Source organism: Musca autumnalis, unplaced genomic scaffold (genome assembly GCF_047663935.1).
Source record: "Musca autumnalis isolate F117 unplaced genomic scaffold, ASM4766393v1 scaffold_1, whole genome shotgun sequence".
In the NCBI taxonomy this organism is placed as follows: domain Eukaryota; kingdom Metazoa; phylum Arthropoda; class Insecta; order Diptera; family Muscidae; genus Musca; species Musca autumnalis.
Genome location: NW_027411644.1, coordinates 282,110,456 through 282,129,578, shown reverse-complemented (window position 1 = coordinate 282,129,578; position 19,123 = coordinate 282,110,456). Strand labels below are relative to the sequence as shown.

Below are 19,123 nucleotides of genomic sequence, written 5' to 3'. Positions count from 1 at the left end.
GTCACGACTGAGATAAAACAAGTGAACCAAGGCTATAGTCGGGTCGGGGCCGACTATGTAATACCCTACACCACTTCCCCTGTGCATAAGCTTTTGACTGGTAAAATTCAAAATATTAAAATTAGGATATCTTAGCGCCTTTGCTCAGAATGTCGTCATTAATACAGGTCAATTTTATTGAAACGCGTTTAAGTGCATCGTCAGAATAACTCAAATAAAAAATGGAAAAGTGGGATGTATGCCAACCATCAACCATCACATTCCGACCCCTGAATAACATCCGACCATTACCAAAATCAATAGGTTTATTCCTTTGTGGGACCCCCATTAACACCCAAAATTTCGTGACGATCCAATCAAAATTACGACGTGTAGCGTGATTACAAAAAATTAAAAAAGGACGTATTACCGACTATTGCTATATCTCCGTTATTTGCCCACATACGCCAACATGCTTTACATCATTGTAAAGATGGGATTTTCTACTTTCATAGTCGGACTTTGCTTTTGGAAGGTCCCCAACCAATGCTGTGCTATTCGTCATTATTATTAAACTCGCAAAAATGAGAAGTTGTGTTTTAACAGCGGCTATTGCGATATCTTCATTGTTTTACCACCTACGACAACCTACGTTACAGGTTTTGCTTTTGATATACCCCTTATAGAAGCGGAGATATTCGCTTTGAAATAAAACGTTGACTTTTTCTCCAAATAAGTTGTTTGCCCATTCCGAACCCTGAATATTATCCGACCATCACCAAAATAGGCTTCTTCCTCTGTAGGATTCCCATTAACCCCCAAAATTTCGTGACGATCCGATCAAAATTACGACCTGTAGCGTGATTTCTTTAAAAGTGGAAAAATGGGATGTATTACCGACTATTGTGATATCTCCGTTACTTGGCGACCTACGCTAACCTACTTTGCATCATTGTAAACACAGCATTTTCTACTTTCATAGCCAGTTTGGAAAGTATCCAACAAAAGCTGTGTTATTCGTCATTAGAATTAAAATCGAATAAATGAAAAGTTGGGTTCTATAAGCGACTATTGCGATATCTTCGTTGTTTGACCACCTACGACAACCTACCATACACCGCTGTAAAGGTGATATTTTCTGCTTTCATTAGCTTTGCCTTTAATATATCCCTTATAGATACGGAGATATTCGCTTTGAAATAAAACGTTGACTTTTTCCGCAATTAAGTTTTTTGCCCATTCCGACCCCTGAATATTATCCGACCATCACCAAAATCAATAGGCTTCTTCCCCTCCGGGACCCTCATCAACATCCAAAATTTGGTGACGATCCGATCAAAATTGCGACCTGTAGCGTGATTACAAGGTTTAGATGGACAGACGGACGGACACACAAAGCCAGATCAACTCAGCTCGTCGAGACATTCATTTTGGTATATATAAGTATGGGTCTACGACCATTATTTCGATGCGTTACAAACTTTTTGGCCAAAACCAACTTATAATACCCTGCCCACATAGTGGTGTAGGGAATAAAAAAATATTATGAAACCAAACGTGAAGCATCTAATAAATCTGGTGGAGTAGACTGAAGATGCAATAGTAGATAGATTAGTCTGTTCTATTTCGTTAAAGGATCTAATGACCTATTTAAAAACGGAGATTGTGCAGAAATTTGTAATGGAGTGTATTAGAATTGTACATGATCACTCCATTTAGTTCAGATCTTTTAAGTGAACTGGGCATGTAGTTTTTTCCGTTCAGTAGTTCAATCGTTTGTCAATAAGCTCTGTCGGTCAGCTGTCTTGTGTATTTGTGTGCAAAATCAAAACTCCCCTGTAGGAAGCTTGGGGTCAAGTGTCGACATGTCACCACTTTGTCTACTATTATGGTGACTTTGTCAACATGTTTACAGTGCCAGAAATAAACATAGGTTCACATGTAAATTTCTACTTTTTTCATAATTCCGATGACTTTTATAGGATTTTATAATTTTGTATTATGGAGCTGGACACTCCCCATGATATCAATATATCAATTATTTGATTTTACGCCAAATAAAAATTTGTAAAATTTTAAAAAATTTTCCCTTATTTTTGGTGCGAAATAATGATAGGTTCAGGGCAATTATTGCGGATTTACACGTATAAATTTGAGGAAAACTTGTTACAAATCGTTGTTTTTTTAGATCGCCGTTGTCCAACGAGTAATTTAGTTTAGAATTTGTCTCCGAATTATTTTCAAAATGCAGATTTGTTCAAAATCCCCACCTTCGGGGAATATGTTACATACTACCCAGTTTAGTTGGTGCCCGCATGGTTTTTTGGAGCTATCGAGCCATTCTCTCGGGAGGTATAGACTTGCCCCAAAAAAAATTGTTCCGTCGTAACTAGGGCCGCATGCACAACATATTTAATATGGAGTACAAAAAAATTAATACGGAGTATACAGATTTAGTCCATATTCATACCTGATCTATACCTGGAAGTAATATTACAAAGAGTTCCACAAACATCCCAGAAGGGACAAGGAAGACTTCTTCCATATTAATGAGTGGACCCCGATTCATATTAGCTCAATGATATGGGACCTACTGTTTATCGCCAAGTCCGAACGGAGTTTCTTACGACACCATGGCTGAAATACTCCGGAAATGTCACCAACATTACACTGAGGTGTATTTTGCCACCGCTGAAAATTTGGTGTTGCCTGGTCTGAGAATCAAACCGCAGACATTTTTGAGTGCAAGGCGGGTGTGCATACCATTGCACCACGGTGGCACCATTGAAGTAATATTATCATACTAACATACCCCGGTCCGCGTTGCTAGCCCGTCGTAATGAGTTTTAATTAAAACTCTGTATGGACTTTATGCTTGACAATTCAAAAATAGGTATTTTCTACCTCACTTCCATTTTCCATTGTCAAACCGAGGAGGATTTTAAATTCATGTGTAACCTTTCTTTTCTCTTATAAGAGTGTGCGTGGTAATTAGTTTTCAAGATATAACATATTTAAACAAGTGAGAAAAGGCTATAGTCGGTACGGGGCCGACTATGTGATACCCTACACCACTACCTATGTGCATTATCTTTTCACTCGAAAACATTTCTTTTAGGGAGATACGAAGGTTTTCACCTATCTGGCTTTTATACCAAATTACTTTAGGGGAACTGAACCAAAAAAAAAAAAAAATATTTAATTTTATATTTGACTACTATCGACATCACCAACATCAATATGCTTCTATCTCTGTGAGAAAATTTCGTGATGATCCGATCACAATTCCGACCTGTAGTGTGGTTGCAGAAAAAGTAGAAAAAAGGATGTATTACCGACTATTACGATATCTCTATTATTTGACCACCTACGCCAACCTATTTTGCATAATTGCAAAGATGGAACCTTTTACTTTCCTAGGCAGGCTTTGCTTTTGGAAAGTCCCCAGCCAAAGCTGTGATATTCGTCATTATAATTAAAATAGCAAAAATGAAAATGTTGGTTTTATTTGCGACTATTGTGATATCTTCGTTGTTTGACATGTCGACCCCTAAATATTATCCGACCATCACCAAAATCAATAGAATTCTTCCCTTCCGGGACCCCCATCAACATCCAAAATTTCGTGACGATCCTATCAAAATTGCGACCTGTAGCGTGATTACAAGGTCTATATGAACAGATGGACGGACACACATAGCCAGATCAACTCAGCTCGTCGAGACATTCATTTGGGTATATATAAGTATGGGTCTACGACCATTATTTCGATGCGTTACATACTTTTTGTCCAAAACCTTATAATACCCTCCCCACATAGTGGTGTAGGATATAAAAAGTGGCCGTGGTCCGGTATTTTTGCTCCAAATATGTACCTATGGTACACACAACCCCATTACCTACCAAAATTTATGTTGAAACCGATATAAGCATAAGTTTGGCTAATAGATATGGAGTTTAAAAAAGTGCGGAGGTTAAGGTACCTCACCTTCTCCCCTATTTCCATGAAATTTGCAGCAAAAGCTCAATGTTTGCCGTTGTTATGTACATACATATATAATAGGTTCAGTTGTTTTTGTAGAAAAAAATTAAATTGAAAACTGAAGAAAGTGGGCGTGGTCTTGCTTGTTTTCATTTCATTTGACTTACCTGACATTTGAGAGACAGTAGGATAGTAGCTTAACGATTCTACAGTACAGGCTAAAACTCCTGCCAACATGCCAAGTACACCGGACAATGTAACTGAAGGCGCTCCAAATTGGCCAGGGTATGGAACATAGAACCATTTGGCATTTGTTAAAACTTTCAAACGGACATCAGTTCTTGAAGGGTGGCCTTCTTCAAAGACATCCGTAAGAGTTAAGATGCCACAAAGGCCCCACATGATCATGATGGTTAAGAGGACCTGAAACCAATTCAGAGAACGAAAATAAAATACATTTGAAGAGAGCGAAAAATATTGTAACTTACGGGAAACAGTCGAAACAGCAGGAAAGGCCTAAATTCAATGCCATGACCTTTGCGATAAGCTGGCACAGGTATGGCCACATTTGACATTATTTGAGAAAAGAGAGTTAACATTGCGGTGGTTCTGAAAAAATTTAGAAAATTCTAGAATTTAAAAAGAGACACTCCCAATGAATATAGACTTACCCCACAGCAATACCCCAATGTTTTGAGGCAGTCTCAGCAGCATGTTCGAATAGCGTCAAACCCACAAGTGACACAGTGGGTACAATTGTTAATGGCGTCACAAATCGTAGAATTTTTCCCACCAATCCCGTATAACCCAATATCACCTGCACCATAGCCGACACCGCTATGGCACCCGACAATTCACGCATACGTATTTGCCACAACTCTTGCCTCGAGTCTTCATCCATGGCTGCAATCTCTGCTTCGGGGGGACATTTCCATTGAGGCAAAGCTAAAATTGCCAATGTCGGCACTAAAAAGGAAATTGTACCACCTTGAACTATGGGCAGACGAACACCCCAGGTGGCTTGAAAATATGTTACAATACCCGTAACAAAGATCATAGTCGATATGATAATACCACGATTAGGATCTTCATCGGACATACAGAGGGCGGGTGTTAAAATGAAGGGAATCGAAACAATTGCCCCGATCATTGTTAAATAATGCTGGAATGCAAGAAATATACTCAGGTACCATGGTGGATTATCGTTGATGCCATACAGAAGTTTGTTGTTCTCTTTGCTTGGCTTGCCGTTGGCTTTGTTTTCTCCACCATCATTCGCTTTTCCATCGCCATTTGTGACCTGTGGAGATTAACAAAAAAAAATAGAAAATATTATAATGACATCGAGATTTGTTCGTTTTTTTAACGAATTGACACTTTTCCCGAAGTGGTCTTAAACTGGATTAAAGCGGAAATGTAGCCACCTGAAGGAATGGACCTGTTAGTAATGGTACCAAGCAGCCATTTTATTTGGTCACCATAGGATTTATTAGAGCTGCTGGAACATTCTATCAGAAAAAGGGGGACTACATTCGAGGAAAATTTCGAAATAATGCTCGAACAGCCCTTAAACTGCACTTAAGCGAACATTTTAAAGTTTTGACAAAAAGGTTCCTGATGGTATTATCAGATATATACCTTCTTGGAAATTGATGTACGTTTGGAAGAAAATTCAGGATGTGCAAAGATTCGGCAAGTTATGGTGCTTATCAATCATTTTAGTGGGTGCCCGCAGGGATTTTTTGAGATTTAAGATCACTATTTCAGGCAGAATTGGAATTGCTTACGAAAAACATTATATCGGCCAAATATGATACTCAATTCGTGATTTATTGTTCTCATCAGTTGTTGTATCAAGACAGATATGCACGGTCGTGTAACTTTTCAGTTATCTGGTTATGGTTCCTCTGTGCCCAGATTCAAAAATTCTGCAACCTGTTGTTAGTTGGACAATTAAAGGCAGCGTGTCGTGAGGTCCCAATACACATGCAGGGCATGTTTTGGGTATCGTACTGCCAATACGGACCCAATATTAATTGAGGTAGCTGCACCGCCCGTTTCTTAAATGGGCTAGTATCACTCCTGTTTGCCTTGGCAGCGATGGATGCCATGGCTGGTGGTCTCCAAGTACGGCATTCACACTCTACCTTTATACTGCCCCCACAACAGCATCAGTGTGAATGCAATACAGGCTTGCCTACTAGGCTCGTTGATCTAGAGGTTCTCGCATGTACCTTTGGAAGTCCCTCTAGATGTACCTGGGTGGGGCAAGCCTGTCCAATAGATTGTGGCAGCACCGAAAAGAAGTGTAAAATCTACGTAACATAATGAAAATGGTTGAATGGTGTCATAAGGAGATAGCCTCTTACATTTCGTGGGCGGCATTCTGGCAGGTTTTAATATTCTTCCAACGCGAAGCGCTTACATTTGCATACCACACTGGCGCCACGTAGCTTTCCACAGACCGACCTATTTCCTTTTAAGATATCAACAAGGTTTATTTTTCAGCACCTGGCCAACGACTTATGAACCCAGTTCCTACTTCCGATCTTATAGCCTTATAGCTTTGACTTGCGCGAACAATTTAAACATGCAGTCAAACGTTACACCGAATATCTTGGGGTAGTTTGTGGTCGGAATCAGGACACCATTGACCATTATGTTCAACGAGAGCCTCATTTCAGTCGTGAACAGTGTTGCAGTGGATTTAACGGCGGATATGTTATCGACTTTAGGACCTGACGCCAAGATTATACAATCATCGGCGTACATTACGATCTCTATGCCGTCTGGAGTGTTCGGAATTTTAGAAACGTAAAGGTTTAACAGTTCCGGAGATATCACCCCACCTTGGGGAAATCCCTGGTTCACTGTACGGGCCTTCGACTTCTTATTTCTAAATGCCACAAACAACCGGCGTTCATCCTTTTATATTTTTATCCAAAAACAGCTGGAGGGAAGTCTTCTCTATGTCCTCGAACAGCTTGGCATGGTTGACGGTATCGAAGACCTTCAACTGATCAAGAGACACCATGACTGTTCAGTCGCACGGCCTGTTCTGGTTCAGTTCTCGACTGACATGTGTCTGTGCTTTTCCGGAATCCATGCTGATGTTGGGCAACTGAGAAACAGCTTCTAATCATGGTAGGAGTAGTGCCTCAAGAACTTTCACTACTGTCGACAGTAGAGAGATTGGCCTGTACGATACACCCTTGATAGCTGTCTTGCCTGGATTCAGTAACGGGGCCAACCATCTAACTTTCCAGGCTTTTGGTTGTTGTTGTGTTGTTGTTGTAACAGTGTTTATTATTATGTTTGTATGTTCGTTCTTCTATTCAATCTGGCTCTAGGTCTATCTCCAGTTCCAGGAAAGTGGCTGCTTCGATGGGATGTAACCACAGATCGACTGGAGTTAGATGAGTAGGTTTTGCCGGGCAGTTGGTGTTTTGTGTCGTGCGGGCCCATGCCGCATAGTGGGCAGATGTCTTGCACGGCGCGGTCGATTTCCGCCCAATAAGAATTTAGGCGACTGCAGTATCCCGAGCGTAGTTGAGCCAAAACTACTCTAGTTTGTCGTGGCAGCTGACGCTCCTCAGCTGCGATAGATGGGGGATGTATTTCGAGGACTTAAAAGTAGTGTCGAATGTGGGTCAGTTTGTGGTCGAAATTCTGATACCGTCGAACAGAGTGGCTGTTGATTTTGTGTCGGAAATCTGCATATTCCTCGAATGGAAAAATGTGGTAAGATCGGTTAAATAGTTGTTCAGTCTCTCACAGATTTCATCAGGATAGGTACCTGACGCCAGGATCGTGCAATCATCCGCATACGTCACGATCTCGATGCCGTCTGGAGTGGGCGGAATACAGGAGAGGTAGAGGTTAAACAGTTCCGAAGATATCACCCCACCTTGGGGAACTCCCTGTTTAACTCTCCGGGGTTTGGATGAGGCTGAATAGCGACAAGTTGAGAACTTTAGTGAGATACTCCACTCCCGGCTCATCCAGCTGTTTCAGCATTACCATGGAGATTCCTGATGGCATTGGCAACATCATCCATTGTAAACTGTGGTGGTTCCTCCTCGGCAGGAAGAGATCTGATACTCTTCTCTTCGCCCTGTCACTCTCGGGGTGCTCGACCAACTGTCGATTGCAATAACTTGCGCACCTCTTCGGGTTAGTCAACGTAAACGTCGCCAAACGTGATTGAGTTCCTATCTTCCCTTCTTCCAGGGTTCGAGAGTGACTTAACCGTTGCCCACAATTCACCTATACCGGCTCCAATGTTGCAACTCTTCAGATGATTTAACCACTTGTTCCGCTTATGCTCGCCGACCAGCCTGTTAACTTCGAGTGTCAGCTCCCTGAATCTGGGGTCATTGGGGTTGGTTCGACGAAGCTCATCACGCTCATTTGCTAATCCCGTCGCCTCTGCTGGGAAGTTTGGCATTACTTCGGGTATTAGACCAGCAGGGATATGGTGAGCGGCTGCAGTAGTGATGATGACTCGGAACGTCCTTTCCGCTACCCGAACATCAGAAAGATTGGGCAGTTCTCTAAAGCTATGATTGGTGAACTCTCTGAAACCCGGCCAATCAGCTTTCTTTCTTATGATTGACGAATGTGCGGCGTTCAGAGGTAATGAAATCGGCTGGTCTGCTAATGGAGACAATTATGGGTAGATAGATGGTCTGATCCAAGGGAAATGACGGGTTGCCAGGTAACGTCATTTGTCATACCAGGTGACACGATGGTTATGTCTGGCAAGCTGTGACACTCTCCCCTAATTCTGGTAGGGGCTTCCTTATTGACCGTGCAAGACGTAGAGTTGTCAATCTGCTCAGCCAGCGCTGTACCTCTCTGGTCGTTTCCGAGGGCCGAATGCCACATCTCATGATGCGACGAGTATGACCTTCCAAAAGCGGGCTAATGTTAGGCACGTAATCTGTGATACAGCTATTTCTCGGCGGGGTGTATTACGTTCAACAACTCTATCTCGGCAGTTCCACACCTGACTGCTACCCCCATACATTCCATGTACGGGTCATTAGAGACAGGCTCAAGCGAGATAGGTCTGTATTGGACAGACTGGTGCAATATGAAAGCTAATCCCCCACCTCCACTTCTGGTGCTATCCTTCCTTAGCAAGTTGTAACCATCACAACGTTGTAAGCTACAGTTGTTGTTGATCTTGGTTTTTTGCACCGCAGCGATCTTGATATTCCTCCGACTCATGAAATCTACTATTTCCTCGATCTTACCTCGGAGTCCATTCCAATTAAATTGCAAAAAAGGATGCATTTTCCGGGATTGGGACAACAACGGCCGGTGTTAAAGGCTGCATGTGCGGTTGTTGTCGCGGGGACTGCGGGGGAGTCTCATAATCAGTCGACGAGGGAGTTTCGTAATCCGATGACGACTCACTGGGGACTGCATTGACGCAGCATGCAGCAACACAGTTCCTGTCGTAGTCCCTCACGTGGACAAGTCCAGAGCAACCCCTTCGATGCACCGACTCCTGACATCTATTGCATCTCACCAAAGGCTGGATGTGGGTGAAGATGCGGATGTGACAAACCGAGCACAAATATATTGTTCCTGATTTTCCTCCGTCCCGGCACGGACCAAAAGAATTCGGAGCAGGCTTTCAGGGACATGCTGCTCCCAACACAGAAAAACTAAACAAATACAAACATATGTACACTGAGGTGGCAGCCGCTGGCAGGCTTTTGGTACAATATATGAACCCGAATCCTGTTGCTTAAGCATTACCATTAAAAATCCGTGTGGGTCCAACGCATTGGAAATGATTTCGCGTTAAGGATGACGTCTGCAATATCGCTCATCGTAAATTATCCTCGGCTGGGAGGGCTCTTATATGGCGTACCACACTCCTCATCGTCCTATCACTCTGGGGTGATCGGACATATGTATAACGAAGGGCATAGCTATTCATCGGCGGTATATATCAATTCAGCGACTCTAAGTTGGAGTCCCACACTTTAATCCTAGACGCGTACATTCCATGTATGGTCCCTAGAGTCAAGCTCAAGCGAGATAGGTCTGTATTGGGCAGGCTGGTGTATAAAGAAAACGTTGGAACCACAGCAACGCTGCAAGCTACAGGTGACTGTGGCCTTTGTTTCCTGGATCGTGGTGATCTAGATGTTCCTCCGACTCATAAAGTCTACAATTTCGGTGACTTTGTTCCGGAGACCGGAATTGGCGCTGAACAAAAACATGTGGTGTTATATGCTGCGTTTGTCGTTGTTAGGGCTGTTTCGTATTCCGACGAGAAAGTTGAAGACACGCTGGGAGATGTTATGGCGCAGTAACCAGCAGATATTTCGGTGTTGTCGTATGCAGATGACGGCATAATAATTTCATATGAGGTCAACATTGACCACGTAATTGCTCCAATTTTCCTTTTTTTTGGGTCAACATCGCAAATTGCTTCCGGGAGTGTAATCCCTGCGAAGTCTTCTGTGTACCTATTCACTTGTCACACAGCTTGAAATTTTCGTCAATGAGAGGAGAATATCCACAGTTTATAATGCAAAGATCTTTCGGAGGTACTCTTCGATAACCTCCTTCACTTCTCTTAACACACCATCCACATCAACGACAAAATCGTAAAAGCATTAGATAGCAACTCCTGGGCACAGATAATGAGATATTGATAGCGAAGATACACCACTCAGATGCATTCGTAAGGACTGCAAATGCTATTATGAGGACATTCAAGTGATAAACCAACATTCTCTAGCAATTTGAAGCAATTTGATTCGTGGTTACTTCCATCTGAAAGGTTGAAAATTTAACAATTTCCAGGAAAGAGCTTCCAAATACATCCATACTGTTACAACAGCAACAATCTCTGTCAGTGAAATACAACTTCCCAGATCCACCAAAGGCATCTGGATGAAACACTTTCCTCAACTTCTATCGTTCAAAAACAGTTCTTAATTCAAATGTTTTATTCAAGCTCGAGGTCTTTCTCAAAGAGTTGACAAAATTGCCTAAAATTGAATTTCAGATAACGAGAAATTATAATGGGTGATCCAATTAGAGGTACTTTTTTCAACAGCCCTTTTTTGACAGATCACGCGTGAGTCGTTTCACGTGTTCATGTTATTTTTGGGAAGAAGAGCAACTTAAAGAGATGCAAGAGCTGCCACTTCATCCAGAAAAAATACCGGTTTGTGGGTCGGTGGAATCGTCAGACCCTATTTCATCAACATGATGCCGGTTAGGACTTCATCATCAATGCGCTGTGATAACGGACTATTCGATGTCTGAAATTGAAGCTCGTAATTTCGGCAACATTTGGTTTCAACAAAAAGGCGCCACTTCCCACACACCGCATCAATCAATGGATTTATTGGAAGAACACTTCGGTGAGCACGTTTTGTACCAGTCGATTGGCCATCAAGATTGTCTTATATCACTTCGTTAGACTTTTTCCTCTGAGACTATGTAAAGTCAAAATTGTAATCGGATAGAGACACTTCGATTCCGGTTTTGGGGGAAAACATCAGACGTGCCATTCGCCAGTTATCAGTCGAAAAGCTTGAACGAGTCATTGAAAATTGGACTCAACGGACGAGGCTACGTCTACCTCGGCCAATATTTGTTAGACATAATGTGCAAAAAATAATGTCATCGAATGTTCTTACAAATGATAATAAACATTCCCTATTCAATTTGATTTTTCTGTGTTTTTTTCTTTTAAGAAAGTATGGATCACCCTTTCCATGCCTTGGACACCATACAGAAGAAAATGCCTCATATACAACATTAGTGGCTGCATATGCACCAAACGAAGACGCATCTGCAGGAGAAAAAGATAAATTTTTTGAAAATCTTCAAACACACAATTGACGACATCTCTACAGATGTGACCTTGAAAGAAGCCCAGAAAACTATGAAAATGTTGTAGGGAAACACGGGGAAGAATATAAAACAATTCTGCATTACCAACCAGTTAATAATTACAAACACTATTAAAACTTTATCGCTGGAAGCTGCAAAGGTGAAATGATAATATTAAAAACCAAGTCAGAGAAATGAAAATAAGATGGAAAGCATAACTCAGCAACAGAACGCCAGCAAATTACAATCACTATAAGGAACAACGAATAAAAGTCAAGGAAGTTGTGCGTCAATCTAAATCCGAATCATGGGAGGAATTTGGAAACTTCATGGAAGAAAATTACAATCAGAATCAAAAACTTTTCTATAAAACCCTAACAAAACTCAGAAGACCCAAAGAATGTTCCATTAAATTCATCCGCAGTAAAGAAGGCGAGCTATTGAGAGACGTTCAAAAGATAATGGCCCGTTGGCGAGAATATTTCAACGAGTTGCTAAGTGGAGACAGCACGCCGGTTACGGAACAAACACCAATTCCCCAAGAAGATGAAGAACCAAATAAGACAAGAACTTAGTTAGGCATTGCAAAACATGACACTGGGAAAGTCTGCAGGACAGGATGGTGTAGCCCCGGAACTGCTGAAATTCATGGGTCAGATAGGTGAAGAAATACTACTCGATGTAATAAACGCAGCATGGACGATGGCCACGATACCAAACGACTGGCAGATAGACATAATCAATTGTGCCAGAACCATAGAGGAATATCACTGCTATCAAGTAGCTGGGAAAATCTACTCCAGAATTTTAACAAATAGACTGAGGAGCGAAATCGAAGACCAGCTAGAAGAAGAATAATGTGGTTTCAGATCTAGCCGGGGAAGACTTAATTTTTGCAATGAGACAAATAACAGAAACAACCATTGAATGCAACAAAGAAACACACTGCTGCTTTATAGATCTGGTGAAGGCTTTCGTAAAGTGGCAAGAAATATGGAAGGTTCTTGAAAGAAGAAAAGTGGACCGAAACCTTATCAGGAGAATAAGAAGCTTCTATAAAATCTGTCGGAACTACGTGGTAACTGGCAACGCTGCTTCGGAAGAATTTTTAACAAACCAAAGAGTAAGGCAAGGAGACATTTTAAGCCCACATATATAATTGTTCCACAAACATCCCAGATGGGACAAGGGAGACTTCTCTCATATCAACGAGTGCACCCCGATTCACATTAGCTCAATGATATGGGACCTACTGTTTATTGCCGAGTCCGAACAGCGTGAACTAAGACACCACTTGTAGAGAAGTTTTACATGGCGCGATAGGTCGGTCTGTGGTAAGCTATGCGGCGCCAGTCTGGTCCCCGAGATTATGTGATACGAATTTGAAAAAGATTCAAACTTGCCAGAATGCCGCCCTGAGAACAGCAACAGGGTGCCTTCTCAAATCTTCAGTGGACCATCTACATGAGGAGGCAAAGATTCTTCCAGTAAAGCAACTCAATGAGATGCTTTCGTTGCAGTACCTGCTTGGATGTTACCGTGTTAGCCATCCCAATCATCATCTTGTGGGTAGGCCCGGCACATACAGGCAGATCAGGAATGATATCCATGCTCTAGAGGGAGAGGTCCAACGATACAGGAGAGAATCCCTAGATCAACAAGCGTATCAAGCAGGTTTAAATAGTATTCACACGGATGCAAGGCCTTAAGCAGTTATAGTGTGAATAAAGTCCTCGAAATACATCCCCCATCTATTGCAGCTGAGGAGCGTCAGCTGCCACGACAAACTAGAGTAGTTTTGGCTCAACTACGCTCGGGATATTGCAGTCGCCTAAATTCTTATTGGGCGGAAATCGACCGCGCCGTGCAAGACATCTGCTCAGTATGTGGCATGGGCCCGCACGACACAAAACACCTTTTCAACTGCCCAGCCAACCCTACTCATCTAACACCAGTGGATCTGTGGTTACATCCCACCGAAGCAGCCACTTTCCTGGAACTGGAGATAGACCCAGAGCCAGATTGAACAAAAGAACGAACATACAAACATAATAACAAACACTGTTACAACAACAACAATCAAGAGAACCTGCAACAAAACAGAATAACTCAAACAATTTCAACATTTTTGTTATCGTGGTGCGTTACTGAGCGACGACGGCAAAGCAGACAAGGATCTTAACCGTAGAATATCTGCAACTGCAAGTCTATATTACAGCCTAAATAAAAACTTCATTAGCAAAAGAGAGGTAACCAAGAACACCAAACTAGCAGTATTCAAATCAACATAAATACCGAGTGAATCGTGGGCCCTCACAACAAAAAACCAAAGTAGAATTCAGTCTGCAGAAATGAAATATCTGCGGCGAGTTGCTGGAAAAACTAAAAGGGATAGAGTGCGAAATGATACTATAGGAATCACTCTAGAAATTGAGACACTAAAGAACAGAGTTAGACAAAATAACTTAAGATGGTTTTGACATGTCAGAATGCCACACAATCGACTACCAACATAAGTATGGGAGGCAAGACCGGATGGACACAATTAACGGCACATTAACCGAACGAAATATAGAGCCCACAACGGCAAAAACCATGGCTCAAGACAGTGCGAACTGGAGAAGTCTTTGCAAAAACATCTACACTGCAAGGCAAAAAAAGTTTGGAATAAGTAAGTAATCCCATATGCATAGGTTCGGTCGGTAGAACTTAAATCACTTTGTTTTTCTATCCTGTGAAATGTAAAATATTTGTGCATCAGACTATTAACATTTTTCTACAACCTTTTTTCCTCCCTCTTAATTTGTGAACAATATTAATTTCCTCAAAGATACGAATTATTTATAGTTCTCCAAACTAACATAAGTAGCTAATAAAGAAATTTGAGAAAAAGTTCCTACTTATTTTTATCGGTGATTTATTTCACACTTATTCGAAAAAAGACAACTGCAATCAAAATTTTTTCTATGGAACACACAGTCGCACATAAAATAGTACAGATGCATGACGAAAAAATATTTATTATTGCTTTGAAAAAATTCTATCAACTTTGTAGTTTACGACAAATACTAGACTTCGTAATACTATTTTCTTATTCTTCTATAATTAGTATTAATTTATTACTGAATTAAAATTGTTTTCATCGAATTAATGCACAAATTGGGTGTTTTTTTTATTAACGACTTTCTGAAAAATTACCGCTCACTTCGTCACGAGCATCTGTCAACACCGATCAGAAATGTAATAGAACAAGTTCTGGTTGATGGGAATGTTCGGTGTAGTAAAATTATAGCACAAGAATAGAGTTGTTGAAAATGTGAATTTATATTACATATGTGGAAAAGGTAAAGGCTTGTTTAATAACAAAGCATTTGAAAAGAGGAAGCACTTTGTGCCTTCCTTCCATTATTCCACAATACCGATTAAGATTTCTTCCCCAGATATGTAGATGAGCAAGTTTGTCATAGCAATCTAGGAGAACCTTGGTAAGATAGTGTTTCATTTAAGGAAAAATGAAAAGTTCGATGACAGAGAAGCCACTCCACAGATTTCCTTTTTCACTTGCAAAATTCTTCGATCAGTAAGCTCGACTCCAATGAGAAATTAATTAAAAGAAAAAAATAAATAAATTTGTTATAAACTAATTATAAGATGATTCGGTGAAAAAAAACTCAGGCACAAAATGTTTTTTTAAGTCACTGTTAGCAGATATATAGTTGAAAATAAACTTTGATACATGAGATAACCAAACTGACATAACATTTGTTTCTCACTATTTTTCTCTAATTCTGAGAATCATAAAAATATCGTAAACACTATTTTTAAGATATATAATGGAAAAAATTTGGATTTGTTTGCAAGTGAATTTGTTCGAGTTTAGGTAGTGTCAAAGAAATTCTCGATCAGAGTGTTTCTTTGGACACATATCTATTTGAGCGAGAGATTGACACTTGGGTATAAAAAGTTTCTTGTTGGAAAACAAGAAACTGATGAGGATCTGTGGCGAGATCCGAAACTATAGTCTTCCCTGCCTTACCCCTTGGTAAACATTGTCAATTTTTCGCACTAATAAATTAAAGTTGTTTTAATAACATATTAAAACAACGACTATGGGATTAAGCCTTACTATTTTGAAAAGCAACATATAATTAAAAAAAATCAATTTTGTTCTAAAGTTTTTGTTTGGCTCTAGGTCATTTCAATAAAACAAATGGTGATTTTGTTTGTTGTTGATTAATGTTGTATCGGAAGGAGAAGATTGCATCCAAACCTTGGATAGCAAAGAGAAACAAGAGAACGCAAGAATAGATATGGTTACACTTATAAATGATTATTTGAAGAAACCCAAACTTGGAAAAAGAGATAGATTCACATTAAACACAGTGGGACAAACAACATAAATAACAACATAAAGACATTTTAGTTCTTAACGCTGATAAAGGTGCTAAAACAGTAGCAATGACAAAAACAGACTATGACTGAAAAATGAGTAAAATACTTATGGATTTATGCACATATCGACGAATAAGAAAAGATCCAACGTTTAGCTTGCAAGAAAAGAATAACAAATTAGTGAATCGATTATTCGAACTACAATTAATTAACGAATTTGATAGAAATAAACTCATCAATAAAACGTCTGTTGCCCCCAGGAATATACGGGCTCCCCAAAATCCACAAAAATGACGTACCTTTACGACCAATATGCTCAAGCACAAATTCTCCGACATACGAATTGTCTAAATATATGGCAACAATTTTAAAAACATTAACAAAAGATTCTAGGTACAATGTTAAAGATGCCGTGGGTTTTAAATTAAGAATTAACAACCAACATATTGACGACGACCAATTATTAATATCCTTCGATATAATTTATCTGTTTCCCAGCGTATCAGTCAACCAGGTACTAACTACAATTAAAAACAAATGGACGACAATCAAAGAGCATACAAATATTCCCATCGATTTTTTTATTGAAATTTTGACCAATTGTATTAAAGACTCTAGATATTTCTTATACAAGGATAAGATATTTGAACAACAAAAAGGGATGCCAATGGGGTCGCCATTATCTCCCATTATTGCAGATATCGTAATGGAAGAACTACTAGACGAATCTAATGAATCTAACCAAACACTACCATATCTTGACAGCATAATTCACAGAAAAGGGAACGTAATATTGCTAGATTGGTACCAAAAGCCAACTGCTTCGGGAAGAATTTTTATTCCAAACATCCGAGACAAATGAAAATTAACACGGCAAGAAATTTCATACAAAGAGTATTCAGTATTAGCGATAAAACCTTCCACAACCAAAAATTAAAAGGAAATTCGAAAAATCTTAAGAATGAATGACTTCCCGAACAGAACGATCTGTGAATTAATAAAACAAGTAAAAGCACCGAAAACAAACCACACAGATAGGGAACCAAAAGTGTATAAGAGATCTACGTACATTCAAGGATTTTCAGAAAGAACTTACAAATCCAATTTGTATAATAATGACCAATACCAATTGGCATTTAAAAGCAATAACACCAACAATAAGTTTTTCAGTCGAACGAAGGCAAAACTGCAAATGACGACATATCCAATGTTGTGTATGAAATAGGGTGTAAGTCCAACTCATGTAAAAAAGTATACGTTGGCACTACCAAAACAAAGCTCAAAACCAGGCTTAGTGGTCACAAGTCGGACCAAAAAGCTAAAAACAAACCCATAGAACAAACCAGTAAGGAAAGGATCAAAGTCGGGCGGGGCCGACTATATGATACCCTACACCACTGTGAATATTTAAAATATAAATCGGAGCTATATCCAGATCTAAACCGATTTTGATATAATTTGGCACATTTATTTCCAGACCGAATTCAGTCACACATTCCAAATATCATTGAAATCCGACTTATATAGCGTGTTTGGAGCAGCAAATACGCGAAATCGACCGAAAATATATATGGGTGCTATATCCAAATCTGAACCGATTTCGATATAATTTGGCACATTTATTTCTAGACTGAATTCAGTCACACATTCCAAATTTCATCGAAATCGGAAATATATAGCGTGTTTCGTACAGAAAATACGTGAAATCGGCCGAAAATATATATGGGAGCTATATCCAAATCTGAACCGATTTCTATATAATTTGGCACACTTATTTCTATACCGAATTCTGTCAAACATTCCAAATTTCATTAAAATCGGACGTATATAGCGTGATTGGTACATCGCATACGTGAAATCGGGCGAACATATATATGGGAGCTATATCCAAATCTGAACCGATTTCGATATAATTTGGCACATTTATTTTTAGACAAAATTCAGTCACACATTCCAAATTTCATCGAAATCGGACATATATAGGTCCGATTATATCGAAATCGTGTGTGTTACAGAAAATACGTGAAATCGGCCGAAAATATATATGGGGGGCAGGGACGTAGCCAGGATTTCATTTCGGGGGGGGCCCACTTGACCAAAATTTTGAAAGTTCATGTTAGCGAAAATGTCTTATTTAGCGAAGATGTAAACTTTATTTTAGACTAATTTTACTGATGAAATAATTTTCATTACTACTTTTTAATTCAAATGGCGATTTTATCGAATTTTATCTTGTTTTTAGAACTTTTTTGACAATATGTCACAGTTAATATATGGTCAAAACAATGATTATATTAATAATCCCGTATATTTTGGGCGTATCATTTATCAAATAATACACAACTATAGTGAATGTTATGAAATACAGTGATATCACTTCGGTAAGACCAAAAGAAAGCGAATACAATCGCAAAACCTTAGAAATATCTTAACATTACAATTTTCAAATATATACAAAAATCCGATGTCTACTTATCACAAAGAATTTCTAAAGGCCGAGAACTAATGCTGAGCAATAGTTAGTCTATCCATCAAGAAATTCTAGCACCTAACCGCGTTTATGTAAATGACAAATTCTGTCGCCAAATCGTACAACTGTCAATAGACTAATTTTGGCGTCCAATCGTCGGACATCACTTATAGTAATTCTAGTTTCCGATCCTTGATCTTCTCATACATTGATCATGAACAAAGGAAACTCTGGTCTAGTCTTAAATTCTTTTAAAATTAAATTATGTCGCCCAATCCAAGGTCAGTACTTCTATACATTCTTTTAGCAAAAATGCATAAACACAATTTTTCCCAATCTACATTTTTAATACTCTCAGCCTTTAGCCAAAATGTGCCTCATCGAAATAATGGCTTTAGGGCCAAAGTGTGTTTGGAAGAAATCTGTTTCGA

At 39.7% G+C, this 19,123-nt stretch overlaps 1 protein-coding gene across 2 annotated transcripts in view; it reads right to left on the bottom strand.

Annotated features, from left to right (window-relative positions):
* LOC141389621 (solute carrier family 23 member 1) overlaps positions 1 to 19,123 on the bottom strand; it is a 92,645-nt gene that overhangs the window by 20,648 nt on the left and 52,874 nt on the right. For both annotated transcript variants that reach the window (XM_073961449.1, XM_073961450.1), the window contains exons 2-4: positions 4,633 to 5,261; positions 4,450 to 4,570; positions 4,129 to 4,384 (exon numbers count right to left, since the gene is read on the bottom strand). In XM_073961449.1, coding sequence (XP_073817550.1) covers positions 4,129 to 4,384; positions 4,450 to 4,570; positions 4,633 to 5,261 — 1,006 coding nt within the window. The remainder of the gene's footprint in view (positions 1 to 4,128; positions 4,385 to 4,449; positions 4,571 to 4,632; positions 5,262 to 19,123) is intronic.